This window comes from Phyllostomus hastatus, unplaced genomic scaffold (assembly GCF_019186645.2).
Source record: "Phyllostomus hastatus isolate PE091 unplaced genomic scaffold, TTU_PhHast_1.1 phas_scaffold_317, whole genome shotgun sequence".
NCBI classification, from domain to species: domain Eukaryota; kingdom Metazoa; phylum Chordata; class Mammalia; order Chiroptera; family Phyllostomidae; genus Phyllostomus; species Phyllostomus hastatus.
In genome coordinates, this window is record NW_025334023.1 from 6,589,768 (window position 1) to 6,617,697 (window position 27,930).

General features: G+C 48.7%; 1 protein-coding gene and 1 non-coding gene across 3 annotated transcripts in view; both read right to left on the bottom strand.

Annotated features, from left to right (window-relative positions):
• Positions 1–254: 254 nt before the first annotated feature.
• TENM4 (teneurin transmembrane protein 4) overlaps positions 255–27,930 on the bottom strand; it is a 737,235-nt gene continuing 709,559 nt past the window's right edge. For both annotated transcript variants that reach the window (XM_045817894.1, XM_045817893.1), the window contains 6 exons: positions 26,265–26,437; positions 19,919–20,154; positions 16,102–16,398; positions 13,134–14,748; positions 8,136–8,278; positions 255–5,580 (listed from right to left, as the gene is read on the bottom strand). In XM_045817894.1, coding sequence (XP_045673850.1) covers positions 4,822–5,580; positions 8,136–8,278; positions 13,134–14,748; positions 16,102–16,398; positions 19,919–20,154; positions 26,265–26,437 — 3,223 coding nt within the window. In that variant the 3' untranslated portion in view covers positions 255–4,821. The remainder of the gene's footprint in view (positions 5,581–8,135; positions 8,279–13,133; positions 14,749–16,101; positions 16,399–19,918; positions 20,155–26,264; positions 26,438–27,930) is intronic.
• LOC123805668 lies at positions 27,825–27,928 on the bottom strand. The gene has a single exon (XR_006783332.1). It is a non-coding gene; the product is annotated as a U6 spliceosomal RNA (small nuclear RNA).

Below are 27,930 nucleotides of genomic sequence, written 5' to 3' on the forward strand. Positions count from 1 at the left end.
AGCTGATGTCAGAGGTACTTTGACATTCACGAGATTAAGCCCCAGGGCCCTGTGTCCTCTGGAGATGCCTCTCCTTGGCAGCTGCCCCCTGGAGGGGTGCAGAGGGACTCTGGGGCAAGGACCAGAGCGGCGCAGGCCACCCCAGGGGAGCAGCAGCTCGAAGGACTGACTCAGGCAGCCCCTGCTCTCCAGACAAAGGCCACCCAACACCTTTAAACACAAAATATTCTTTTATTTGTCAACGAAGGCTACACAGGATCACTTCTGGTTTCGTTTTTTATGCCTCTTTCTCTCCCCCTAGAAGGTATCTACATCTGCATTTATTTACAGCCTGGTCGGTATTTACACAGTCAAGAATACAGTGTTAGAAACACAAAAGTGTTGAGAAAAAAACTTCTCAAAATTAGTTCCAGACTTCAGGAAAACTATTTCCACATGGTAAGGCCAGAGTCTCCAGTGTTGGTCGTCCAGAGGCAGCTCCATAGAGTCCGTTTGCCAAGGCTGCGGGTTCAGGGATCTTCAAGGACAGGCAGGGTTAGAAAAGTGGGCCCGGTGTTGTGTTGGGCGAGTCCTGGGCTGCCGCACCACCAGGTGTCTGCGGCCCCGCCTCCGGCAGGGGGCCCAGCGGCCCGAGTGTTGGTCCCTCGTGGGCAGCTGGCCCTCCGACTCAATCACATTTTCTTGGGGACCCAGGGGTGGCCCAGTAGCATGCTCTTGGCATTCCAGAGGGGGTGAGAAACCCAACGTCGGCGCCCCCCAGGCCTCCCCCACTCTGATCGTCCACACGCAGGATAAAACCTAAGAGCTCACCACTGCCTGGGGTGGTCAAGTACACGAGGCTGGTTTCTGAGAATGTAAAGGTTGGAGGGGATAGAGTGTCTGTCACCTGAGCAATGAGTCCTCAAAACGAGTTTGCTGTTTTCTGAAGGTTAAAGGGAAGGGCCTTGAACTCCAGAGTTCTTCCTTTGAATCCCCTTCCCCCCAATAAAATATAGACAAGTGTATAAACCTAGCTGGGAATTATGAGCCTTCAATGGAGGGCTTTTAGTCCTAATGAGGACCCCAAGGAGAGACCGGGCTCCTTCTGGACCGCTCAGGAGATGGGCTGCACCTCGGGACCGGAAGCCGTCGCCTGGGTGTAGTGGCTGCTGTGGGGAATGGAGAAGAGATTTGACTCTGAGCACCGGGAGCTCAAACCCCGAAGCCGAAGCCGGGGACCCTTCTGAGGCCTGGGAAGCTCCTCCCTCCTGGGCACCAAGCTCAGCATCACAGCTCTCACACTGTGGCCACCACAGAATGGCTTCAGCTGTGAATCAGCATTCTGGGATTTCACATTGAAAGGCATAACGCAAGATCCTGCCCCTTATAAAGGTGGTACTTAAAGTCCCAGCTACAAAAGCCCTTCGTTTTTTAAAACAAATCTGATTCCTCATTATGTGTCTATAAAATCACTGCCCAGTTTTTCTCACCTTCACTTTACGCTCCCATCCCGCCCCATCCTGACTGTGTAAAATCACACCTCCTGGCCATCCTCAACCTCCGGCCTGTTTGTTAGGGACTGTTTCAAATCCTCCATCCCGAGGTAGAAATCAGCCAGCAATTCTGAGACAAGCACCAGCGGCCAACAAAGGTGTCATCTACCATGGAGTTTCTGCCCCTGCTGCCCCTTGGCATAGCTCTGCCCCTCAGAGCTATGTCTGGAGCTGGGTAAAAAGAAAGTCTCATCCTATAGAAAGTAAAGTTGGGGAATCACCGAAGTCCTGTTTCAGGTGATGGCAGAGGGCTGAGGATGAGGTGCTGGTGGCAGATGTGGAGAGCAGGGGAGAACTCCTCCGAAATGAATCTCTTTCTAGGGTGAGAAGGTGACATCCCGCAGAATCACGAACACAGCCAGAGGGAGGGCTGGCTGCTCCAAGCAATGGACCCGTTTTGGCTGGTTAATGCCAAACGGGCAGGTGCCATCAAGGATGGGATCTGATGGCTAGAGGCCACTGAACAGGCTCAGGGAGCTCTGGCTTATGCCTTTAGATTCACTCTCGCTGCGGGACGGGGATCACTGGCCTCTGCAGGAGGAGGGACTGAGAGGGGAAGCACCCAGTTGCCTGCCAACCCAAACGGAAACCAATTCCTAACGGGCTGATGAAACCCGGGCCAGGAACACAGTCTCCAGGGGCAATGCACCCATGTGAAACCGAGGTGCACGGTGCTGCCTGCTCCACACCTGAGACCCCTTCTCTCAAGCCTGGGGATGCTTCAGCTTCTCCCTGCACGGAAGCTGGGCCTCCTTGGTGGTGTGTAGCCCAGGGAAAATAGGACATCAGCCATTTAAAGAAAAGGAGCACTCACTAATTCTGTGTTTTTGATCTTTAAATGTCTACACTGTTACTTTGGTGGGTGTGGGTGGCCAGAGGGCTGGGAGGTGCAGGGCAAGGACGCCCCTGGCCCTTGTGCTGTCGCTGGCTCCAAGGGAAGTCCCTGGAGGGCCTTGACTGATGTTGGCAGCCAGCATGGAACTGCTCAGCAAGGCCAAGGGGCAGGAGAGCTTTGCGCAAGGGCCCCTGTACTGAGAGTACATTTTGAGAGGCAGAAGTCTATTTTGGATAAAAAGCTGTGTTCCTCAGGCCAAGCTGTTTTCCATCCCCTTCAAGAACGATCCTGCTGGGCGGGAGCCCTGCGCCAGCTCCCGCTGCGCCCGGTGGACCTGAGGAGCGCGTCTGACTCGGTGGAGCTCTGGGCCCAGAGGCACTGCGCATCCAGCGGACACACAGGCCAAGGTGCACTGTCGCAGCAGCGTGACTTATTTTGGAAACAGGAAGAGCACTTAGCGAAATGCATCCTCTAATCCCAGTTGGATGACATAAGGCAAAGCCCCCCTCCCGAGAAGCTGTGGCTGCCTCCCGCTGCCAAGCAGAACCCAGGCTCCGCGCTGCTCCGATTCTCATGCAGTGAGAGACCTTCTTGGTTTCATTAGCTTGTGTAATATTCTGAAGACTCTGTGAGTAAGGCTATAAAGGTGCCATGAGCTTATCAGTCCAACAAGGTTGCCACGGGGAAGAGCTCAGACTCAGAATTCATTTTCCATACTTAATGTAAATGTAACCCATAAAAGTCCCATTTTCTAAGAAGCCCAGCTCAAAAGAAGCATTTGGCTTCCCCTTGTGGTCTCCCAGAGCCTCCTGTGAGTGGTAATGATGATGGTAATTAGGCAGATGAACCAGGAACAAGCTCCTGGCTCTTGCTGCCGCCCTCCCCTCCCTCCACGCCTCCTCTGGCCTGGTTGGCTGCTGCCTCTCCCTGGGCATGCCCTCCAGGTGTGGGATGTACATACTCCTGAGAGGGCTTTAGCTTCTTCCTAACGACCTCAGGCAAAGGTCTTCACAGCGACAACTGGGACCACGGCCTCCAGGATCCATGGGCACCAGCCTTAGGAGCTGTCCCCAATCCTGGTGCAGGGCTTGACATCACCAGGCCACACCAGAGTAGCTCTTTTCCTTCTTTCTTTAAAACCCCAGGGAAGCTGTTTTAGAATAACTTCACAGAAGGAATTTTCTGAAAGCCTCTCCTACTGCCTTCAGCTCTGCAATTAGCCCATAGGTGGAAGGCAGAGGAGCCTTCAGAAGCTGGTTAGAAGGATGCTTGGCTCATGCCATCTTCTCTTTGGCTGATGTTTTCTTAAACATCTTTCCAGAATCGAAGGCCACCAACCCCCTCTCTCCACACTCCTATTTCTCAGTGGTGGCGGCTGAGCAATGGAGGGAAGATACCCCAAGTCCTGGGGAGAGGGCTTCACCACGGAAGGCAGGCTGGTACCCTTGCCACCACTGCCATCCTTGGGCCATGGCGGCCTCCCCCCTCCCTGGACCTGTTGCTCACACAGAGGGCTTGCTGTGCGGTGCTGGTTCTCACATCGGACTTTGGCAGAGAAGAGGAGGTGCATAAGGAGCATCACGGGAGGACCAGCTAGCCACAGTCATCCGGGGTGCCTCTGCCTCTTAGAGAGCACGAGGCTCTTAGCCACAGGATGCTCTGTCACCAGACTGGGGGGAAGGACCTGGGAGACACTTTCTCCATCCCAGCATGGGGGTCGCACCAACAACTACACAGGGTTTGCAAAAAGGGCAGGGGTTTCATTTAGCATCAACAATATAAAGCTTGACCAGGAGTTGGGGCAGCTTGAAGGAGGTGCTGAATGAATTGTGAAATTCTCCGGAGAAAGATGGAGCCATCCGGGATCCTCCCCATTCACAGAACACAGTGAATAAAAAGCAGTAACTGCTCTGTGGGAGCTCAGCCAAGGATCCTCAGGCCCTGCAGCCCCTCCTTCCAGGCCCCCTTAGAAGCTTGGTACTGGCCTGTTACTCTCCGCACCCCTCACTCCTGCCCGACCCCCACTGAGGAAAGGGTTACATGAGACAAGTTAGCACAGACACTCGTGTCTCACATCACACTGGGTACCGAGGGACAAAGACACACCCCAGGAGATGCGTCTCAGAGAGGAGAGATATACCTCAAACAACAAGGAAAAATCCTCAAGGAAAAGGGAACAAAAGACAATAAAGTTTTCATTGTGATCACACTACAGAAAAAAATACCTTCTGTTCTTTGCAAAAAAAATGTGTGAAGGCCAATTTTGTGTTTTTCTTTTCTTAAAAAAAAAAAGAATGTTGCATAAATTACAATGCAACCAGTATCTTTTTTTTTTCTTTTCTGCACTTGTTAAAAAAAGGATTTTTTTTTTTTTTCAAAGTACAACACAGTCAGGTGTGCGGCCACAAAAGAGTAGCTGTCTTTGGCAAGAAGTCCAGGCCAGGGTCTTCTCTGTCACCTTCGGCCCATCTCGCTCTGTCTCATGAAGTGGATGTTGTTGGCGCTGTCTGACAGTTCTGGGTACTGCTCCACGGAGATCACGAAGAAGCCGTCATAGCCTTGAACCCGCCCTGTGTTCAGCGCCTGCTGCTTCTCCCCCTCTGTCCAGGCCCGCAGGCCCTCTTCCCCTTCCCTAAGTCGCTGCTGCTCACGGGCCCAGGCTTGGCGCACGGCTCTCTGCCTGGCCAGCTCCAGCACCCGCGCTTTCTCCTCATCTAATGTCGTCCCATAGCGGGTATTCAAGCATAGCGCCCCATACTGGAGCTGAATGTCTGTGTAGCGTCTAGTCCTGCCATTGAGCATCGTGTTGATCTGGGACACGGTGACATTGACCCCATTCTCCAGGGTTCGCCGTCCCCCGCTGAGGCCCAGGATGGCCAGGTCAGCTTCTGAAGGCCCTGGTTTCACAAAGTAGTGGGTGTCCACCCCCTCAATGGTGAAATGCAGGTTCTCCAGGTAGTGGGCATTGTTCAAGATGGCGGCCACCCTCCGCCCATCCTCGTTGGCCACACTGATGATGTCTGTGGTCACTCGGCCATCCTTCAGCGCAAACTTGACCCCCTTACCAAAGACTGAGCCACTGGATGCAAACTTCTTTGTCTTTGGGGCCTGTTGGCAGCTGGTGATTGTTGAGCCGTAGAGCTGGTCAAAACGTTCTAGGGTGACAAAAGCCTTGAGCTGCTTCTGCACTTCACACTGTACCCCAAGGATAGACTAAAGGGGGGCAGAGGGAGGAAGGAGAGAAAAAGAGTGAGATAAAGGAAAAAAACCCAAGGGTCTGGAGAATCAGTTTATACAACTAAGTCAAATCTATCCACATTTATTCAGCTTAGCATGTGGTTCTACTCTTGATCCTGAGAGCATCCAGTCACCCTCCAACCAGTTGTTAACCATCTTTCCATTCAGAAACTGTTCAGGGGGCATCGACTCCATGCCGAGTCCTTCCCTGGTCACTGGAGTTACAGCAATGAATCAGACCTTGTCCTACCCTTGGAAAACTCATCACTTAGTAGGGAAAGACAGTGTGACAGCAAATAAGTGCAATCAAATGTGGCCAAAGAGCAGGAATAGCCACAGCTAGATAATTCACATTCGTTGTCTCATTTCATCTCCACAATAACTTTATATAGCTGGTGTTGTTGCTATCCTGACTTAACACCTAAGAAAACCAAGGATCAACGAGGTTACAACTGGCCCACCAAGTACTCAGGTCAACGGTCAAACCCAGGTCTGTCTAACTGCAGAGGCTCAGTTTTTGAGGGAGGGCTCCTGAATAGGGAGCAGCAAACAAGGCTCAGAATATCTCAGCTTGAAGGTGGAGGGGTGAGGTGGAGGAAGGAGGCAGGGTTCAGGGACAAGCCCATATTTGAGCTGGGACTGGGAGGACAAGGGGGTAATGTTAGATAGAGGAATGGCAAGAAGACGTAGTAAGATGTCAAGAGTGATTTATATAAACCCTCTTGTTCTGCTTTCTTGCTCTCTGCTGTGTTCATAAATGATCTTCAAGGAGGGCCTCTGCCCCACCGTGCTTCCTGGAGGATCCTCAGGTGCCCCTACTCTTGGCTGCTTTGGGGGGCACTTTGGGCCCTGTTTCCTTGGCATACTGCCTACCTGTCCCTCCATGGCGCAGGGAGCTCGGCAGAGCAGCAGGCCCCTGGGCCTTATTAGCAACTCAGGGAAATGGCTTTAGAAACAGGCCCATTGGCTTCTCACTGAAATTAAGTCCTCTTTATAATTAATAGAACCCTGTCTGTGAACAATTATTTCCTAGAGTTTCACGAAAGCTGCAGTGCTCAACAACAAAGATCTCCGATGCCTGCCAAGGGCAGAAATCAATAACGCATTGACAGGCTGGGCTGGCGAACAGGCTGTCAGAGCTGGGGCTCTCTCTGTGTGGCGGAGAAGGCGACCTGGTGGTGGAGCAGGAGCTGAGCCACTGGAATCAGCCCTGGGACCAGGCTGTGCCATGGGCATCTGGGCAGCCTGGAGGGCTCGTGGAGGCCGGGGAGGGGCGGGGCAGGGGGAGGGCAGCAGAGAGCAGCAGAAAGAGGATGGGCTTGGTGGCCAGACAGACTTGGGTTCTCATCACCATCTGCCTCTTCCAGCTGAGTGAGTGACCTCGGGTAAGTTCTCTCTGAACCCAGGTCTCCTCATCTATAACATGGGGAGACATGCCTAATTCATGAGGTTGTTTACTTTCTCAACCACTTGTCCATTCAATGAAAGTGTTCCATGCACTGACTCTGGGCTAGGAGCTTTGCTGAGCACCAACCACATAAGACCCAGTGCTTGCCCTCATGGAGTTCATAGTCTAGTGTAGAGACAGGAAGGAAAACAGGACTTAAAACCCAGGGTGGTGAGTGCTGTGAAGGGGGAAGCGATGGGGTGCTACCAGAGCAGAGAGGTGCAGAGTCTGGGGGAAGGAGACAGCTGGAGGCCTAAGGGAATCAGGCAGGAGTAAGAAATATGGAAATATGGATGCATACATAAGTTTCCACCACCAGCAGTGTGCCTCCTGGCCACCCCGCCTTCCTCCTGTCTGCACCGGGATCCCCTGAAAGCCTGGTCTCTGCCCGATTCTTTCCTGCTTTCACTGGCTGCAGGCGGGGCCCAGGAGAGCCAGCCTCTAGCACAGACATTATGAGTAGGCAGCAGCAGTGGTGAGCAAATGGATGTCTGAAGTGGGGGGTGGTGGGGAACTGTTTCAAGGGACCTTTACAGCGATATGATTCTTTGAGCCTTTGAAACTGAGTCATGAAAGAGAGACAAGAGAAAGGAATGTTTTTTGAGCATCTACAGACAGATCTGAGTTTGAATCCCAGCCCTACCCATTCTGTGCCATGTGGCACTGGAAAGCCTCAGGAATAAGATCCTCAAAATGAGAACAGTGGTACCAGGGGAGAACTATGAGTTAACTTGTGTAGAATGCCTCACGCAAGGACAGGTGCAGGAGGTGCTCAGAGAAATGCCACATTTGTTTGTAGAACGCTTCTTCCCTCCTTGCACATTGGGAGTGGGCAGTGACAAAGGCTCATTGTGTTTGTGGAACTCGAAACTCAGTGTAACATATAAACTTAATACAGCTTGCGAGGGCGTGAGGGTCCATGTGCTGCTCTAGCTGCGTCCACGGCGGCCCACTAGTGGTGCGGCGACAAAGTGTTTGCTGAGCACTTTCTGGTGGGCGCTGTGGATGCACATCTGTTTCTATCGATGACCCAGACCTTCCTGAAAAGCTGGCGGGGCTCACTCCTGAAATGTGCCCGAGTTACCTTGCTGTTGTCCCACTCCTGGGTTTTCATCTGTGTGTGCATGAGCTCGTAGGACGGTTCCATGGCATCCGTGTCGGGCTTGGGATAGCCAGGAATCACATTGTGAAGCTGGAATCCAAAGGTGAGCAGCCAGCTGTTGACATCTGGGTGGGAGAGAAGCAGAAACACCCCCGTGGGGTAAGTCAGTGGACCGCAGGTGTGGCAGACCCAATAAAGCAGCCTGTAGTCGGGCAGCAGCTGGGGTGAGGATGTGGCGTGGAGCTGTGGGAGGGTCAGCTGGTGCAAGCACTCTGGGAACTGGTTTCATGGCATTAATGCTGAAGATGCCCTTGGGACCTAGCGACCCCATCCTAGCTATAAATCTCAGAGAGATGTGCCTGAAGTAGAACCTCGGTTTCCAGGCTCCCCTTTCTACCATCACTCTACCCCACTGGGACCATCAGCTTTGTACACCAGAGGCAGCCATTGATGGGGGAAGACTCCTCCACATCATCAATCATCATTCCTATTGATGTTTCCAAACATCAATAGGAAACTCTTGCACAGGACAACTGCCACTCCCAAAGGAAAGATCTATAGGAATGACTTTCAAAGAGAAAGAAACAAACTCTCCCTCTTCCTTCCTGAGGCCCCATTTGCTGAGATTGGAGTCTCAGGGCCAAAGCCCCACTGGGCACAGAGATAGCCTCTGCCCGATGTCTGAGTTCCCCCGATCCTGCCTGTCAGCCTAAAGAAGTCACTGGCGCCAACGTCCTGTGCCGTCTTTATATTGGGCTTGAGGACCTAGCCCCATAGACATGGGATTCATCCATTTGTCACATTCCTTAGGGGTTACTAGTTACAGACACTACATATAGGGACAGGTAGAATTTTGCCATGGGCATTTGGTTCATTAAAGAATGGAATCAGAAAGCCAAGGCAGGAGGAAAAGAGCGAGTGGAGGGTGTGCGACCAGCTGCCTGGCCCCTGTCGCTGATGCCTTTTGTGTGCCCAGCACTGTGTCACACAGACCCTCCCCAGCCACGGGTACCTGAAGGGGAGGTGGGAGGTGGGGCATGGGCAACTCTGACCGCAGAGGAGAGGTGTGCAGAGGTCAGAAGTCTCTCAGCTGGATAGCCCGACGAGTCTTCATGAAGAAGGTAGCGTTTAAGCCAGACACTGAACGCCGTGCCCATTTTGTCAGGCTGTGATGGGGAGGACGGGGGCATTGCAGGAAGACTGGCACATAAGGGGCAAGGCCTGGAGAGGGCAGGTGAGTGCAGGGAGTGTTCAGGGAACTGGACAGCAGAGAGAGAACCAGAAGGGACCGTCGTGGTTGGAGAAGCAGAACCTGGATGGCAGGCAGGGGAGATTTGGGGCCTAGAAGAGAATGAGCATGGCTTGAGACGCAAAGCAGTTGTTGACCAGAGGCTTGGCATCAGAAGTCTGGGGAAGGCAGGGTTTGGAAGTGAGGCCCAAGGCCAGCAGCTCCGGGCTGTGGGCACCCAGGCCTGTTTTTAGCTTCTTTACAAGGAGCTAGATCCCTGGTCAGGGAGGTCCTGTTTAGGGTCCAGGCCTTGGTGGAACTGTCTTTCCCTACCACCCACTGAGTTCATCCCAGTCATGGGGGTGTTTTTTGAGGGCCAAAGACTGTGTCCCTTGCATGCTGCCTTCCCATTCAAGAACCTTCTGTTTGCCTTTGCTGTTTCTTTTGGATGTCCCAGAGCCCCTCTGGGGAATGTGACACTGGGAGGCACCAAGGTGGAGGGGTGGTGGAAAAGAAAGCTTAGAAACCCAGGTTCCACTTCTAGAAAGAGATCATAGAGAAAGGACATGGTGAGGCAGGACAAAGCCCAGGTCCAAACTCTGGCTCCCAGATTGCAAACTGCCTGAACTCGGACAGTCTCCTTAACCATTCTGAGGCTGAGTTTCCTTCCCTGCACACTGTCGGTAGAAACGGTTTCCAGGAAGTAATGGAGAAGAATACTAGGAGTGTCACTGTTTGGGGGCAGCCACCAGACCACAGGGGCTGCTGTGCGTTTGTTACAGAAGTGTATTTACAGTGTCCAGCTCCCTTTCTGGTTCATGGAAGGTTTTCTGTGTTTCCTCAAACCCTTGCCTCCACCTCCCTAGACCTCCATTTCCTCATTTGTAAGGTGAGGTGCTGGGCAAATTCCCTGTCCTCAGTGAGTTTCTGAGAATCTCTGACTCTGTGAATCTCGGCAGATGGTTCTTTGGAAAATGAAAACAAACAACAAAGAGAGGGGCGTTGGGGCAACTCTACCAAGCCATTTTGCCCGAGGCTGAGAACTTGCATCTGAATTTGTGGGTGCAAAGGAAATCCATCAGGAACAGTGCAAAGTCCCAGGGGGAGGCCTTCACTGTAAGTGACAGAAAGTGGGAAACGTTCTCATTATGCCTTTAGGAAAAATGCTGAAGTGGTTCTATTTTATTTTTTTACAGTTGGCTTTTCTGAAGTGTTGAGATTTTTACTCTTCCTTCTTATGGCATCAGATGCAGACCTGTCCCTCAAGTGAAAAGGGTCTTCTCTGCTCATCTGTCCCAGACTGCAGGGTAGCCACCTGGGGTGGTGATGAATACTAATCCATTTGTTGTTCTTTACAAAGTGAGTCTGAGTCCAAGAATGAGGACTTCGGAGTCAGACAGAGCAGAGGTCTGACCCCAGCCTGCCCCTTCTAAATGGGCCTATGACTGTACTTCTGCCCCTCACTTTCCTCCTGTAGAACTGGGGCTGCAAGTGAGGGGTAACTGCAATAGTGTGTGGTGCCTCTGTGGTGGACATATGCTGGTTGTTTTCCTAGCACCCCATTCTGCCTGCTCACTCATTCTTTCTGGGGTCTTCATGTAGTTCCAGGGAAGCTGACTCCACCTAAGAGTTCAGTAATGGAACATGTGACCTAGGTGAAGCCAATCAGCGTATTCTATCTCCCCAGTAATAGTGATTCATTCAGGCTTACATGACCTAAGCCTATCCAATTAGAGTGTATCTCAAAATCCCTGAAGAAATTTTCAGAAAAAGGATGCTCTTTTTAATATTGTTGTTGCTGGATGTGAATGAGGTTGCATGTAGACCATGGAGAAGCTACAAGGTAAGATTTAGGGAGAATTAGCAGTATTTTGGTTTTAGTAGTAAAATGGTTTTTTGCACCATTTTTTTTCAGCTATAGTAACCTGCCAAGACATCTCATAGGAAACTCACTGAATAGTGAGGCAGGGAGTGAGATTAATGCAGGCAGATGTAATGGAAATGTCCTTTCAGCCTGTTAAGCTGTTTGAAGGCTGGCAGCAGTCGAGCGTGGTGGGGAAACCTAGTGGGGACACTCCAGTGCAGCCACGGGCCCCAAGGTGCTCCCACCGCACCTGCCCACCACTGTGTTCTCGTCTTCCCCACCCTTGGGACTCTTCACATAGCCACCTGAATTCTCTCAACACGGCCTCCTAGAATTCTTCCCTGCAAGAAGAACCCTCCAATCGCTGTCAGCAGAAACAGGGTCCAGATGGGGCCAGGAAGCATGTCCTTCAGTGGCACTCATGTGAGCTGTACACATGGCCCTCTCCACTCTGGTTTGTGCCATTCCCTCTCCCCGGACTGCCCTTCTGTCCACTACCTGGTAGAGGTCCACTCATGAGCAGACCTCAGATACCAGCTGCTCCCCGGGCAGGGCCATCAGCGTAGCCCTTCATCATGGGCCCCTCACGCTGGACAGCAGGTGTCTGTCTCCTCTCCCACCGTGTGCATTCTTGGAGGGCAGCGATCATCTTTCCACCCCTAATGCCTGAAGCAGTGGCTGCACGGGGCAGGGGGCACTTGTTGAATGAATGAAACTGCCTTAAAACAGGGGGCAAGAGAACTATGTTACAAGTTGGGATATGCCACAAACTCTCATCTATACAAAGTGCTGGCTTTATCCAACCAGACCTGAATCCCCATAGCTACTCTGACATGGAGATCATCTGTGGCTGGGAGTAGCTGCTTGCTGGGAGGACTGTGGCTGCTGGAGACATGTGTGGCATGTGTGACATACAGGACACTGTATACTCACAAGCTGGTTTCACAGTAGTGGAAAGCAAAGCCCACTTTTTAAATCGGAGGCTGGAGGAAAAGGGACCAGCGGGAGCCAGGCACTGTGCTAGGCAGGCTCTAAAAGGCATCTCAGTTTAGCCTTGTCCCAGGTAAGTTCTTTTCTCCTCCTATTTGCCTGTCTGTTCTTTACCCTTTTGGTTAGTCTTTTCCTACCCTCTTCAGATTGGATATTTTTGTATCTCCACTGTTGACTGATTTGCAATGCCTTTGTCTTACTTTTCAGTGGTTGCTCTAGGATTTACAATATGCATACTTAACTTATCAGAGTCAGGGTGGGTATTTTAACTTCATTGTACAAATTGGGAATTCAGGGAAGTTAAGTAATTGTGACTAGATAGCTTAGGAATGGTGGGGCCCTTCATCCACTGTTGTGTCTCTCCAAAGTCCGAATTTCTCATTATGTCATCCCAACAAAGAGCATTAAAAAAAAAACAAACCAAAAAAACCATACCTTCACACAACTTCTCAGAAACTCATAGCCAGCCTGACTTCTGGGTCGGAAACTCACAAAGTGCATTCTAAGGAATGTGTCCAGTGAGATATTAGGGTTTCAGGGTGGAAAACAGGGTTTTGTGGTCAAATGAGTTTAAGAAATAGTGGGTAAATATGTTAAACGGTTCTCTTTACTACAGGCCTTCTCAGAGCCTTTATTAGCTGAAACGCAGTATGAAAATTTAACAATGGTGGCTGCCCTGTCAAATTAATTTGATGCCATAAACAGAGCCTTTCTTTCCAGGGCATTTCTCTGAACTAGTGTTTCTTCAAATACACTTTGGAAAATGCTGCTCTAAGAGAGAGTTGGTGCTTCCCATCACCCCATGGCAGCTTTCTGAAGGATGGCCATCTTGTCAGATGACCAGAGCAACAGGAAGAGATGACCAGTGTCCACCCCGTGCATGAGCCCTGATCCTCACCTGTCATGAAGCACTTGATGTCCTGAGAGTTGCTGATGGGGTTGTTGTTTTTAAACATGTAGAGATTAAAAGGCATGATGTTGCTGCTACTAAGGTGCTTCCACAACTCATGGTCTGGGCTAGTCCAGCGACCAGCCAGCACGTCATAGTCCCGTCGGCCCAGGTGGACGAGCTTGGTGAGTGGATCATAGAGGCCACCGTGGTAGCCAATGATGATCTGGAAGTTGGGGTTGGTGTCCATGTAGATCTCCCCATAGGCCGTGTACAGGACCTGCTTGATCATCAGGCCCGTTCCGCTGAAGACAGCAAGAGGGGTCCCGATGTTGTCACAAGCTATGTAGAACTCATCACCGCTGCTCAGCTCCATGGCAAAGAGGTGTCCTTGCAGGTCGTAGTAGAGGGATGTGATCTCAGAGCTAGAGTGGTTGTAGAGGTGGGTGACCTTGGTGGGGTTGGTCAGATCAGCATAGAAGAACTGCAGGTGGTGGCTGTGGCTGCTCTTGCTGGACACACGCCGCCCCAGGCCATCATAGCGGTACCTGACGCTCCAGCCCCCAGCCCGGTTGTAGGCCCTGATGAGCAGGCCAGCTGAGTTGTACTCAAAGACATCACCACCCCGCTGCCTCAGGAAGCCATCCTCATCCATCTTGTACTGCACGTCGCCTAGTCTAGTGATGCGGTCACGGAGGTCGTACCTTAGCGGGGTGAGCCGGGCACTGTTCCCTGGGCTCAGTAAGTGCAGGTTCCCGTTGAGGTCATAGCTGTATCGCCAGAGTGGCTTGTCATTGATGGAGACAGTCTGTAGCTGGCCGTCAGCATCGTACTCATAGGAGTAGCGGGTGGTGTTGGCATAGGGTCCCACCTTCAGCTCTTTCTTCACCACTCGCCCCATGTTGTCATACTGGACGGTCATCCAGTACATGAGTGAGCGGAAAATCTCGTATTGCACTTCCTTCATCCGCCCATATGCGTCGAAGTGCTTGGTGTGGGTCATGACCGCAGTGGTGATGATTTGGTTAATGTCATAGTAGATGACACCAAACTTCCCGAACTGCTCTGTCTTGCCGGACACATCATCATAGCGATAGAGATCAATGGGCAGTGGGGTCTCGTTGATCACGGCCTGCATGCTGGTCACTCGGAAACTGTTGTCATAGTTGTAGTCAAAACGAGCATTGACCATGCCTTCCTCGGTGAAACGGAAGATCTGGCGGTCGATCAGGGGCCCGATTTGACGGTAGCGGATGGTGCAGGTGAAGCCCTCATTCTGTAGGTTGATGGTCTTCAGCATGCCTGCTGTCTCGTCGTAGGTGAAGCTCACCTTGGTGGTGTCGTACAGCATCTCGGCTAGCTTGGACAGCTTGCCATACTTGTATATCACCCGGCGGCCGGTGCCCAAGTACAAGGTGTGGAGGAGGTGCCCGTCCTCAGTGAAGTCCTGGATGACTGAGGCATTGCCCTCGGGGGGCTGGTAGATGTTCCTATAGTAACCCACTGAGCGAGTGGTCTCTAATGTCTGCCGGGCCACATTGGGCATCGTCACGGAAGAGAGGCGGTCGTTCTTGTCAAACTCAAAGATATACTGCCTCTGGCTGTGGAGGAGCAGCACCATGGACTGGAGGGAAGAGAAAACCAAGAGATGAGAGCCAGGTGGTGGGGAGGAAGGGTAGGTCTGTGTGGCCAAGGCTTCAGGAAAGGAATGACAGGCCAAGGAAACTGATGGTTCTCCTAAGTTATGCCCCAACCAGATATTTCCAACCAATGTGCCACAAGACACTGCAGTGGGGCACAGGTGTGCTCAGGTAAGGATTGCCCTCATCCCTTGGCCTGGCAGGGCCTGGGGCCCCAGAGCACTCTGGCCATTTTCCTTTTGAGGGCAAGCAGCCTTGTCTGTCTGCCCCTCTGTGTGGTACAGAAATGATGCCTTTAGTGTGTGATGGGGTGTTTGAAAGGGCTGGGTGCCCTGGCCTAAAGCATCTTTTCTCCTGGCTTCTTCCCTCCAGATCCCTTCTAAAATCAATCTTCCTACTCAAGCAAGAATGATTTTCCTAAAACACAGTCTGACAATGCCTATTGACTGCTAAACAACTTCTGCTGATTCCCCGTGGCCTACAGGATAAAGACCATGTCTGAGGGCATTTAAGGCTTTGCACAATTGTTTATGCAGTAACAGGTCGTTGGGAATGGAGAGACCTGGTTTCTAACAACAGACTCATTGTGTAGCCCTGGGGAAGTTCTTTCCCTCCCTAGCCTTTGTTTTTCACTATGCTGGATGACCTTCAGGGTCTCTCTTACTACGGCCACAGAACACTGTTCTTGGAGGTGCTCAGCCACCACAGAGCAGGGGAAACTGATCCCAGAGCAAGCAGGGCCTGGGTTCTGGGCTGGTGACCAGGAGCAGGAAACCAAGTAAGGATCTGGGTACCAAAACTGGGACATGAGGAAGCTCTCTTTCAGGACAAAGTCATCAGAAAAGAGACCAGAGGGATCTAGGCATCAAAGTACCATTTCCTCCTCTTTGGGACCAACATTTGATTCTGAAATCATTCAGTCCTTTCTGATTCTTCATCCCTTGGATGAAATGAATCCTGACCTGAAGCGAAGGGATTGACCGAGACCACACCCAGCACTTGCAGCTCAGGATTAAGCACTTTGCCTCTGAACTGATCCTGAGGCTTCTGCTTTGTTCTCAGTGACCAGATCACCCCATAAGCCCTAGACCTGGGAATAGACCTCTGCCTGTTTGGGGACTCCGTAAGCTGAGCTAGTGTTTGATTCTGCCACATTATCACCATGACCCAACCAGATGCCTTTCAGGACCCCCTGGCCCTCTGTTGCAGATTTTCCTAAACATTTCCTCTTGGAGACCACATGGGTCAGACCTGTCCTATCAAGGTCAGCGGAGTGGGCCTGGACATGGGTTGAGCCACAATGACAAGGCCAGTGAAGGAAGGAGACAGACACCTGCCTTCTCTAAGTATGTGTAGCTCCATGTCTTCCCATCAGCAAAGATCCTGGATGTGATGCGGCCCGCCTGATCATATTCCATTCTCTCCGACATGATGCCCCTCTGGATGCCGGCAATGTGACCCCCCGGGGAGTACGTCACGTTGACGCCGTTCAGCCTGCTGCTGGGTGACCAGAGGCTGGGCCGCCCCGCCTGGTCATACAGGATCCGGAGGGTGAACTTCCGATGGTCATCATAGATCTTCTCTGTACGTGTCACGCGGTCAAAGTCCAGAGACAGGAGGTTCCGATTGTGAACCTGGAAAGGGGTAGGAGGGAGGAGGAAGTTAATCTGGACAGTGACAACTTCAGTATGAGAAGCTCCCGAGTAGAGGAGGCAGCACAGGTTGTGGGTGTCGACAAGGTTTAGGTCCTGACTCTGTCACGTGTCAGCTCTGTGAAGTTTTCTCATCTGTAAAATGGGAATGATAGTGCCAATCACAGAGGGCTGTTGTGGGGGCAAAGATGATGCAGATGCTGAGCAAACAGTAGCTGTTCCTGAAGACGATCCACATCATGTCCTACTGTGATTCTTCTAATGAGGACAAAAGGCAGATCCTCTGGACTCCCTCCTAAAAAGGGAAAGACCCCATGGGGTCAGCAAATCAATGCCTTACCCCACTCATTATGTGCCAGGCACTGTGCTCGTGTTTGACACCAAGGGATATGAAGGGACATGCTCCAGGTCTGGTGGCTGGTGAGTGACTGAGTTTGTGTTTGATTGTGCCCACTGCAATGTGCCAACAAATGCTCAGTGGTCCTCTAAGAAAGTCCAACCCTTCTTGGGGCTTTGGACTTTCCTCCCCAGCTGGGACTTCTCTTGCCCTCTGTCACTACAGTGAGGGCTTCTGGTCACGCTGCTCAGCTCCCAAGGCTGCTTCTCCTCCCTGGAGGCCCTGGGGGGCAGTGCGGGTTTGAATGTGGGATGGCTTCTCTGGCTGTGGGGACACAGTCCTAGCTTTGGAACATTGGCTCCTGCCTCTAGGATCAGGAGCCCCTTGTGTGGTCCCCACCTGGGCTGCCAGGTCAGCATGATTTCATTTTCTTTCAGAGTCAGAAACACAGGGCTCCCCCAGGGGTGGCGGGGAGTCAGGGGTTTTCATATTTTAATAAAGAAATATACTTCAGAGGCCTGTTTCTGTATTTGGTATCTGCTACCCCTGAAACACTGCTAGGTACTCTACAGCTGAAATGCTGACTGCCTTGAATCGGTGTCTGGGTACATTTGGGGACATGGTCTCACTTTTTCTTTAGTCACTGGTTAAAGAGGACAAGGCAGGTCAGGTGATGCAGAACAGCACATGGGGACTGAGGTTACAGAAGGCTGTCTGGGGACCTGTGTGGCAAAACAGGGCTCAGGTCTAGAAATGAAGGCCAGGATTCCAGCCTCAATTCTGTGACTTTCTGTGTGACCTTGGGCAAGTGTCTTTCCCTCTCTGAGTCTTAGTTTCTTCCTCTGTAAAGCAAAGGGCTGTTGAGAGGATTGAAGAAACCTAAGTAAATTACCTAGTGGAGTGTTGGGCACATAGAAGGTATTGAATGAATGACTGCAATTATTTCCTTGAAATGACAACAAATGATCATGGTCATTCTCTGAGGAAGTAGAGACATGTGTATCTACCCCTTCTTCCCAAACAAATTCTAAAGCCTGTAAAATAAGGATTTATAATGATGATGCTGAGACGACTTTAGCTGTGAATGGCCTGGATATAATAAGGTTGCCTTCCCAGGGGTAATCAAACACAATTGAAGCAGCAAAAACAGTGTGGCAGACAATTCCCATGAAAAATCTGAGGCGTTGGAGGCCGAAGCTGTGCTTGTTGCCGAGAGCACAAAGGAAGCTACAAGGTCCGCACCACCAACAATGCCGGAGCCCTTTTTACAGCATCATTTGGAAGGTCTCTTGTGACCCCCCCCAAAGTGCTGCCACCCAGCCAGCTGCCCCCCGTCACCCTCTGGAGGACCCCTGGTGAAGAGGAGCTACACCTCTGTGGCAAAATTAATAAAATTGAATTAAGCAGCTCACTGGGGAACTGCCTAATGCTTCCTGTGCTTGGCAGTGGCGGCAATGAGATTATTTTACATCTTTCTTTATTAAAAAAGTTCCCGGTTGTATTAAAAAATGAGCACCATTATGGGGAGGCGCACCGGCTAACATTCTAATTCCACATGCTGCCACCGTGGGTGGCCATTTATATTAGGAGGATGTGGAGATGTGGCCACCTCACTGGAGCGCTGTTAATCTCAGGCTGGGAGAGGGACCAATTCGAGCCTGGGAAACTTTTGGTCCAGTTCACATGGCTGAGAGGAAATGCTAATAGCAGTAAATGCTGCCACTTATAGACACCTGGGGTCTACCAGCACCTGGCTAGGTATATCAAATATATCATCTGCGTTCTGCAGGAGAGTCTAAGGCTCAGAGGAGTTGCTTGAGGCTGCACGTGGCCCAGGCCAAATCTCCTGTTTAGCCCACTGCCTCACACGTTCATGAGAGGCTGCTGGGGGATTCAGACAGGGGCTCAGTGAGGCCACAGAGGAAAAGCAGAGAGGCATTCCGTAAGGAACTAGTGGAAGGCTGCTTCCCACATTAGATCGCTGCTGGAGTTCTTGGCTGTTGCGAGGAGACAGGAAGCCTAGTTTTCTGGCTCTAGTGGTGTGATATTGGATAAGTCACTGAATGTTTCTATATCTGTGGTGAGAATTTAACTATGAGACAGGGTGCCTATTCTCTAGTCCTTACCACCACCTAGCTATGTGAGTCCGGGACAATTCCTTTTCTCTCTGGAACTCGGGTGCCCCATGTGTGAAACAGGGGCTTAAATGAACTTCCTTTGCTAAAGGGCAGGGGTTAAGACAGCCCAAGACACATGGCACTGAGGGCACTTCTATGGTTTCTAGGAGTCAGGAACATCTGGCTCAGCTCAGCAAGTCTCTACCGAGCACCTGTGGTCTCCGAGGTACTATGCTGAAAGCCAGGGCTAGTCCCTTTGCTGTCATTCTCCCATCCTCTTCCTCTCTGAAACTTCAGGGCAGAGAAGCCAGGCAGTCAGGCCCTGGAGCAGAGAAGCCACACCCTATGGACACAGGGGAGTGAGGCAGAGAAAGGGCAGGTTCAGGGGCACCTGCATACTGAAAAGCGCTCTGAAGCGCCAGGCCGCCGATGCCAACCCACTGGCAGTGACGGCTATGGTGGGGGTTGTTTGGTTCATTTAGAAAGGATAACAGCCTGAAAAAATTGGAGAGTATGGCTTACGTTCCAAACAGCGAAACTGAACTTTTGGATACACTAGCGACAGTAACAGTAGTAAGAATAGCGATAATAGCAATGACACTAGGGGGTGTTATTGACTACTTATTATGGCCCAGACTCTGTATGAGGCACTTCAGACGTTTTTTCTAATCTTTGTAGCAACTTATAAAATTGGTTCTATCTTTCTCATTTTATAGATAATGAAATCGAGGCTTTAAGAGATAATGGATTTGCCCCAGTTCACTCAGGGAATAAATAACAGAAGTTGGAAATCCAACTCAGGCCTGGCTAACACCAAAGCCAGCAATCTTGCCACAAGTAACAATAGAACATTTGTACAAGACTCTCATTACGTGACTCGCCTGCTTTACTCTCCACCTTTTGCAGGTGAGGAAACTGCGAGCCCAGGAAAACTTTCTCCCCCAGGGACAGTTTTAAGAACAGAACCCAGTTCTCCAGGTTCCTCTTCACGCTTTCCTCCCAGGACTTGGCCTCCAGAGGCACAGACCTCCCTGGGGGTCCTGCTCACCCGCAGCCGGCGCCCAAAGACGGTGACCTGGCCCCGGGCCTGCTCCTTGCGCTGCCGCCACTCCACCAGGTTGAGGCCGTTGTCGATGGGCAGTGTGACGTTCCTCTTGCCCACGGTGGGGTTGACGGTGCCGGCCAGCAGGTGGGGCTCTGTCTGCAGCGCCACCTCCATGCCGTTGGCAAGCAGCAGCCGCAGGGAGCCGTCTGCCCCGATGTAGTAGCTGTTGCGGACCTGGTCTGAGGGAAGGAGAGGGACAAACTTGGCTCAGGAGGGAGGAGGATGGAGGGAGCTGTGTGTGTGGCAGAGGCAGGCTGTGGTTTTCAAATGTGTTCATTGTTCTGACTATAGAAATAAAAACATTATCATTGAAGCAAACTAGGAAAAATATGGAGATCAGACATAATCTCAATATCCCTCCAAAAAACCATTGTAAATATGAGGGTATATTCCTAGAATTTAGGATATTTCCCAATATATTTATAATATAAAGTGTTGCTTATAGAGTTTTTCACTGATGACTGTATTATATTGTTGAATATTTTTATGAAAGGTCTTGCTAATGAGTACATAGTATTATTCCATTGTATAGAAATACTACCATTTATTTAACCAACCCTCAAATAGATTTCCAATTGTCGCCAGTTTTCATAATTACATGTAATACTGCTAATAAATATATTTTAAACAGTATGCTATGAGAAAGAAGTCAGATACAAAAGGTGTCACATCCCGGGTGAGTCCATTTATGTTGAAATGTCCAGAACAGGCCAATTCACAGAGACAGAAAGCAGAAGTGAGGAGAAGGCAGAATGGGGAGTGACTGCTAATGGGCATGGGTTTCTTTTGGGGAGTATAACATTTTTCTAGAATTAGATAGCAGTAATAGTTGTATAACTTTCTACATGTACTAAAAACCACTCAACTGTACCCTTTCAAAGGGTGAATTTTGTGGTATATGAATTTTATTACAAGTGAAAAAATACTTTTTTGGATAAGTCGATGTGTTCATTTTGGGTTATTTAATCAAAATAGAATCCTAATAGTAGGATTGGTAGAGAGAAGGGTTAAACATTTTTAAGGCTCTTGATATATACACTAGGGTAACAATGTTCTTTATAACAAGGTAAAAAATAACTCCAATGCTTAAATCACTGACTGAATGCAAAATATATATGTGGTTTAAAACATATACATGATTTAAAACATATATATATGTTTAAATGAAAACATATATATATATATATATATATGTTTTAAATCACTGTCATATATATACATACAGATGGTCCCCAACTCACATGGTTCTATTTATGATTTTTTGACTTTACGATGGTGTGAAAGCCATGTGCATAACAAATTACACAAGATATTCAATGCTTATTGTGAAATAGGCTTTGTGTTTAATGATTTTGTCCAACTGTAGGCTAACGTAAGTGTTCTGAGCATGTTTAAGGTAGGACAGACTAAGCTGTGATGTTTGGTAGGTTAGGTGTATTAAATGAATTTTCAACTTAGGAGATTTTCAACTTATGATGGGTTTATTGGGACATAACCCTATCATAAGTCAAGGAGCAGACACACACACACATATGTGTATATATATATATATATATATATATATATATATATATATATATATAATAATTAAAAAATACATCTGACTTTGAAATTTTATATCTGGTTAAAACATTTTAACTTGGATCTTTAGCTACAAGGTGCTTCTGGAGAAAAAAGTATGGTAAGTTTCAGCTGTGAAATGCACACTGAATTCTCTTCTAAAAATGGAAGTAACATCTCTGACCTTATGCTGCACTCTCCGGCCTTTGCCCCTTCTTGGCTGCTGCCTCTGTCTGCACTGCCCCTCTCTTCAATCAATGCTAGCCCAAGTCTCTCCTTAAAAGCTTGGCTTAAATGTTATCTCTTCTTAGAAGCTTCCCCTGTCCCTCTGGGTAGAATGAATTCCTCCTGCTATACACCCCTTAACCTCTCTAAGGGCTTCATTAGTGGTCCTGCAGCTGAGGGATATAGGGTTCGCCACTCTGTTAATGACAAAACTCTCAAATATCTAGTGCCTTCTGTGAAAGGCACTACTGCACTGAGATTAAGAGCCTGGACCCGGAACCGGGCCACCTGAGTTCAAGTCCCCACTCTGCCACTCTCTTGTTAAGACCTTGGGCTAATTCATTAACCTCTCATGTCTCTGTTTCTTCATCTGTACACTGGGTTTCATAATTGTACTCTCACCTCAGAGGATTAAATGAGGTGATGAATGTGAACAACAGAGAACAGTATCTGGAATATAGTAAGTTATATAAATTTTGGCTACTACTGGTTTTAGGTGCCTGGCACTGTGCTGGTCATGGTCACATATCTAGTCATCTCTGTCTGCACCACCCCATTCTACACATCAGTCACAGTGAACTTTTCTAGGATGATCATGGTCCTTCAATAGCTCCTCACTGCCTTTAGATTAGTGGTTAATAAAATGGGCTCAGGAGACCATTTGTCTGGATCCACACACCCCTACGAGGTGCGTGACTTTGGACAAGCTACTGGACTTCTCAGTGCCTCAGTGCCTTCATTGGGAAGATGGGAGAAATTAGTAACTCCTGTCTCATCAGGTTGTTGTGAGGATTAAATAGGACTATGAATGTAAAACACTAAAAATAGGTTTCATACCATTAAGTGCTCCAAAATGTTAGTTATCATTACTGTTTTATTGCATGTGCTTAGTAAACATTTGCTGGTCTGCATTATATATATTCCAGACTGTGACAAGCCATAAGGATGTAGTTTTTGTGGGAAACCCCCAGTGAACCTTCCCTGTTAGAATAGCATCAAATTGGCCCCCCTCTCCCATTTCTTCCTCCCTCCATTTTCTTCCTTTTTCTCTCTCACACACAGAATTCTAAAATCTGCCTCAAATTTGCAGTGCATTATTCACTAACAATCTGTATTGTACTTCCTTTGAACAGTGAAAACACTTGTGTCAATTTATCTTTCAAAGCTGCTTCTTTCTGAATCCACATATGTCCATTAATGGTGACTTGGGCTGGAGCAGCATCTGCACGGGCCCGTCTCCAATGATCCCTGTTTACTGGGAGCTGTGACTTCCCAAGGTTGTTGCTCATTAGTAGCTACTTCCCATTTCTTCCCAGAGTTCAGACACAAGATGAAACCGAAAGAGCTTTTTACAAAGACTGATGAGGTGGCTGCAAAACTGAGCATCTGGGCCTGGTACGAAAGAAGGAAAGGGAGCATGGCAGAGGCACCGAAAAGGAAGAACAGGTACTATGTCTCCTGGATTCCAATATGTATCCTTCCTTTTCCCATTTTAATGTTTCTGAAATTGCAATGTGCCTTAAGTCCTTGTATAAATTTCACACAGTGTGTCTCCCCTGCCCCATACGACCACCTTTGAAGTTGTTATTAAATTGATGGTAATTTTAAAACCTTTTTGATAGTGCTTTTGAATTTCAAAAAGTTGCCCAAATATGAGAAAGCCTGCATTAACATTTGAGAAAATTGCTCAAAGTCAGCTCAGAGGCATGGAGTGGGTGAGACAATTCTTAATCACAGGGAAGAAAACAGGCCAGAAGGACAAGATGTCTGAGCAATCAGTGGCCTTGCTGTCCCTGGTCAGGCAAAAGCATGGCTGGCTTGGAATTGTGCCTCTCTGGGTAATAACCCAGGCAGAGTGTAAATACCTGGGGTGCGTCCCAACCCACTGCCACAGGTGGCTGGCAGGGAAGGAGTTCCAGGGCTTATTTTTTCTTTCTTTGACTGAGAACTGCTATCGTTCTGCGCTTTTCAAATTGAATTTATTAGGGTGACATTGGTTCACAAAGCCATACAGATTTCAGGTGTCCAACTCAACAAAAACAGCATCTGCACACTGCATCGTGCACCCACTGTCCCAAGCCAAGTCTCTTTCTATCCCACTTTCCCCCATCTGCCCACCTCCACCTATCTCCCACCCCGCTTTCCCTCTGGCTAACACCACACTGTTGTCTGTGGTCTGTGCCTCTGTGCTTTTTATGTGTGTGCGTGCTTGCTTAAACCCTCCCTGTCTCTCCTCCAGCCCCTCAACCCCATCCCTCTGACAGCTGTCAGTCTGTTCCATGTACCCATGCCTCTGGTTTTATTTTGTTTGTCAGTTTATTAGATTCCACATATGAGTGAGTTCATATGGTATTTGTCTTTCTCTGACTGGCTTATTTCACTTAGCATAATAATTTCTCCAGGTCCATCCATGCTGTCACAAAAGGTAAGATTTCCTTCTTTTTTACAGTGGAGTAGTATTCTATTGTGTAATGTACCACAGCTTTTTTATCCACTTATCTACTGAGGGGCACTTGGGTTGTTTCCAGATCTTGACTATTGTAAAACAAACTGCAATGAACACAGGGGTGCATCTATTCTTTTGAATTAGTGTTTCAGGTTCCTTCAGATAAATTCCCAGAAATTGAATTGCTGGGTCATAAGGCAGTTCCATTTTTAATTTTTTGAGAAAACTCCATACTCTTTTCCACAGTGGCTGCACCAATTTGCATTCCCATCAACAGTGCACCAGGGTTCCCTTTCTTCCACATCCTTACCAGCACTCGTTGATTTACTGATGGCAGCCATTCTGACAGGAGTGAGGTGATAGCTCACTGTGGTTACAATTTGTATCTCTCTGATGATTAGTGATGTTGAGCATTTTTTCATATGTCTATTGGCCACCCGTATGCCCTCTTTGAAGAAGTGTCTATTCAGGTCCTTTCCCTGTTTTTAAATTTTTTTTTTGGTCTTCTTGGTGTTAAGTAGTATAAGTTCTTTGTACAATATATTTTGGAAATTAATCCCTTATCAGATGTATCATTGGTAAATATGTTCTCCCATTCATTGGGTTTCTTTTTCATTTTGTTGATTTTTTTTTGCTGTGTAAAAGCTTTTTAGTTTGATATGGTCCCATTTGTTTATTTTTTCCTTTGTTTCCCTTGCCCAAGGACATATATCAGCAAAATATTGCTATAAGAAAGGTTTGAAATTTTCCTGCCAATGTTTTCTTCTAGAATTTTTATGGTTTTGCAACTTACACTTAAAGTCTTTAATCTATTTTGAGTTTATTCTTGTGTGTGGTGTAAGTTGGTGGTCTAGTTTCATTTTTTTTGTATGTTCTTTGAGTTTTTAAAGGCACATGGATACATTTGGGAGTAAAAGTGGTTGTGAAAATATAGAATTATTTTCTTATGGCAAATCAAATAACAAGTAATTAACTGCTTGTTAATTACTTAGCTAATTAATCTGAAAAATACTTACAGAGCAACACTGTGTGCCTGGCCCATGCTCAGCACTCTATGAATGTATGTTGCCTTAGATGATCTGAGCGGCCTATGAGGCAGGCACTACAAGTCAGCCCCGTCTCCCAGACCCAGAAACTGAGGCCTGGAGAAGAGTGACCCCATCCAGTTCACACAGGTGGGAGCTGGGGCAGCAGGCGTAGGGATCCCCATCTGTCTAGCCCAGCTGTTTTCACTGCCCCACCCCATTCGACATGTCTTCAACTTGCTTTCTCTTTCCAGAGAAGAAAATTGAGGGTCATGGTAATATGGCAGAGTCAGGACTAGAATTTGGGTGTCTGGCTCCCAGCCTAAGGTTCTTTTTACTACTTTGTGTCAAAGCTTTTGGGAGTAAGGGACAAACCAAGCAGGGCTTTTCCTACTGATATCTTTTTTTTTTTTAATGCTTACTAAGTCCAACAAAGCTGCAAGCTCCACTCTGAGTCACCACATCCCAGGAGAACACTCGAGGCAGACAATTCACAGCGATGTTTCACCAGTGTGATGTGGCTGAAGCTAAAAGATCAGCCCGTACCAAGGATTATATGATGGATGCAGAGAGGAAGGGGCTCCTCTCCATGGAATCCTAGCAGAGGCACAAGCTGCTCTCACCTAAGCTTCAGGAAGGACTTCTCCATGCCCAAATCCCTTTCACAATTAGGTGGAATTATTCTGTCCTTTGTCCTCGCCTGCACCAGTGTAAGAGTAAGTCTTTAATCTGAGAGCCATTAGAATGGCAGAACAGTGAGGTCACCTCCATTAGGAGCTAATGGATTCTCTACCCTTTGTTCTGATGATAATGGGATGAGACAATGAAATATTACTCTGAAGCTGCTGGGAGAGAATTTATAGGACTCAGCCAGTGTGTTCTGCAAATTAGGTGGCAATGCAGAATGAAACCAGTGGTATAGCTTTCCTATTCTTTGGCAGCTCCAATAGCAGCTGGTTTCTTATATCAGCCTCTTCCAAATGGGTCTCCCCACCTCTCCGCCTCTAAGTCCCCTAGCCCCCACCTGGCTTACCTTGCAGCAGTGTATAGAAAGCACCTGAAGCAGACAGGTTGGTGGTTATGGTGACATCATCTTTGCTGGAGGTCTCTACTTGGACATGCACTGAGCTGTCTGTATCGCTTCGGAAACTGCTCACCTGACCAGTAGGGAAGGTCACATTTGTCAGACGGCCAAAGCTGTCGTACCTGAAAACCAAGGGGTGGTTCTGAGAAACAGAAATAGAATGGTGCTAGAGCTGGAACTCGGCACACTCTACCTCATGCCACAGTTCTGCAAGTTCCGTTCTTCTTTCTGGTTGGATACATTTCCATGTTTCCTATATCCCCTTGCACATAGTTTTCAGGATAAGACTCCACTTGCTGATATCTGGCTCCAGGCAAGTGATTTAACCTCTCTGAGTCATCCTTTCCTAATTTCATAAAGTGGAGATGATAGGCCCTCTCCTGCCTACCTCCCAGGATTGCTGTGAGGAACCTGTGAAAGTGCCTGGTAGCTATGAACTAATGCTCACTCGTGGAGGGTGAGATGCTGGTGACCATAGGAGACTGCTGACCTGGAGTCTCAAAGCCGGGGCATTCCCAGAGCTGACGCAGGCAGACCTGATGCAGGCAGACCTGATGCTTGAATACTGTCTCAACCCCTCTCAAGAGCTCGTACACAGATTTTTCCCTGGACAACACTAGAGATGGGGTTTCCTAGGAAGCTATAGATCCTGGGAAATAAGGACTCAGAATTCAAACCAGGACTCTGTGCCACATAAGCAGGCTAAACAGATAGGCTCTTGCCACATCTTCCCATTCAGACTTCATATCTGGTACCAAGCAACTCTCTCAACTCACGGCTTTGCCCTGGTGTGGTCCATCTGAAGTACTGTAATGGAATTCTAATCCACTTCCCCTTTCTCCTGATAATAATAAAAGAAGCACCTACCATTACTGAATACCTCCAATGTACCAGGACCAGTGCTAGTCCCTTTTCATACATCCTGCCATTCAATCCTCCTCACAACTAGTCTGAAAGGTATGTATTGCCTCCCTTTTGAAGGAGTCTCAGAAGAGTGAAGTCACCTGCTCAAGGTCACACAGATAAGTGTGGTGGAGTCAAAGTTCAAATGCAGACCTATCTGCTTCCCAGCCACCACCTGCTTCTCTGCCTTGAACAAGCATTTCTGTACTGTCTATTTGCAAGTATCCATTGTGTGTGCTCACCTACCTGCTGTACAGTGGTTCCAAGATGGCAGGCCATTAACATTTTAGTTACTATTATTATTTTTAAAGATTGTATTTATTTAATTATAGATAGAGGGGAAAGGAGGGAGAAAGAGAGGGAGAGAAATATCAATATGTGGTTGCCTCTCATGTACCCTCCACTGGGAACCTGGCCCACAACCCAGACACATTTGCCCTGACTGGGAATCGGACTGGTGACCCTTTGGTTCCCAGGCCAACACTCAATCCACTGAGTCATACCAGCCAGGCATTTTAGTTATTATTTTTAATTAGGGGAGGCTGAAGTGTCAAAAGGGAGGTACCTTTTTGCACTTGCGTGTGAATGGGAAAAAACTCATCAGCTGTCAATATTTTTTGTTTCATGAATTTGCATGCCATCTTTGCGTGGGGGCCGTGCTAATCTCTGTAGTGTTCCAACGTTAGTGTATGTGCTACTGAAGTGAGCACTA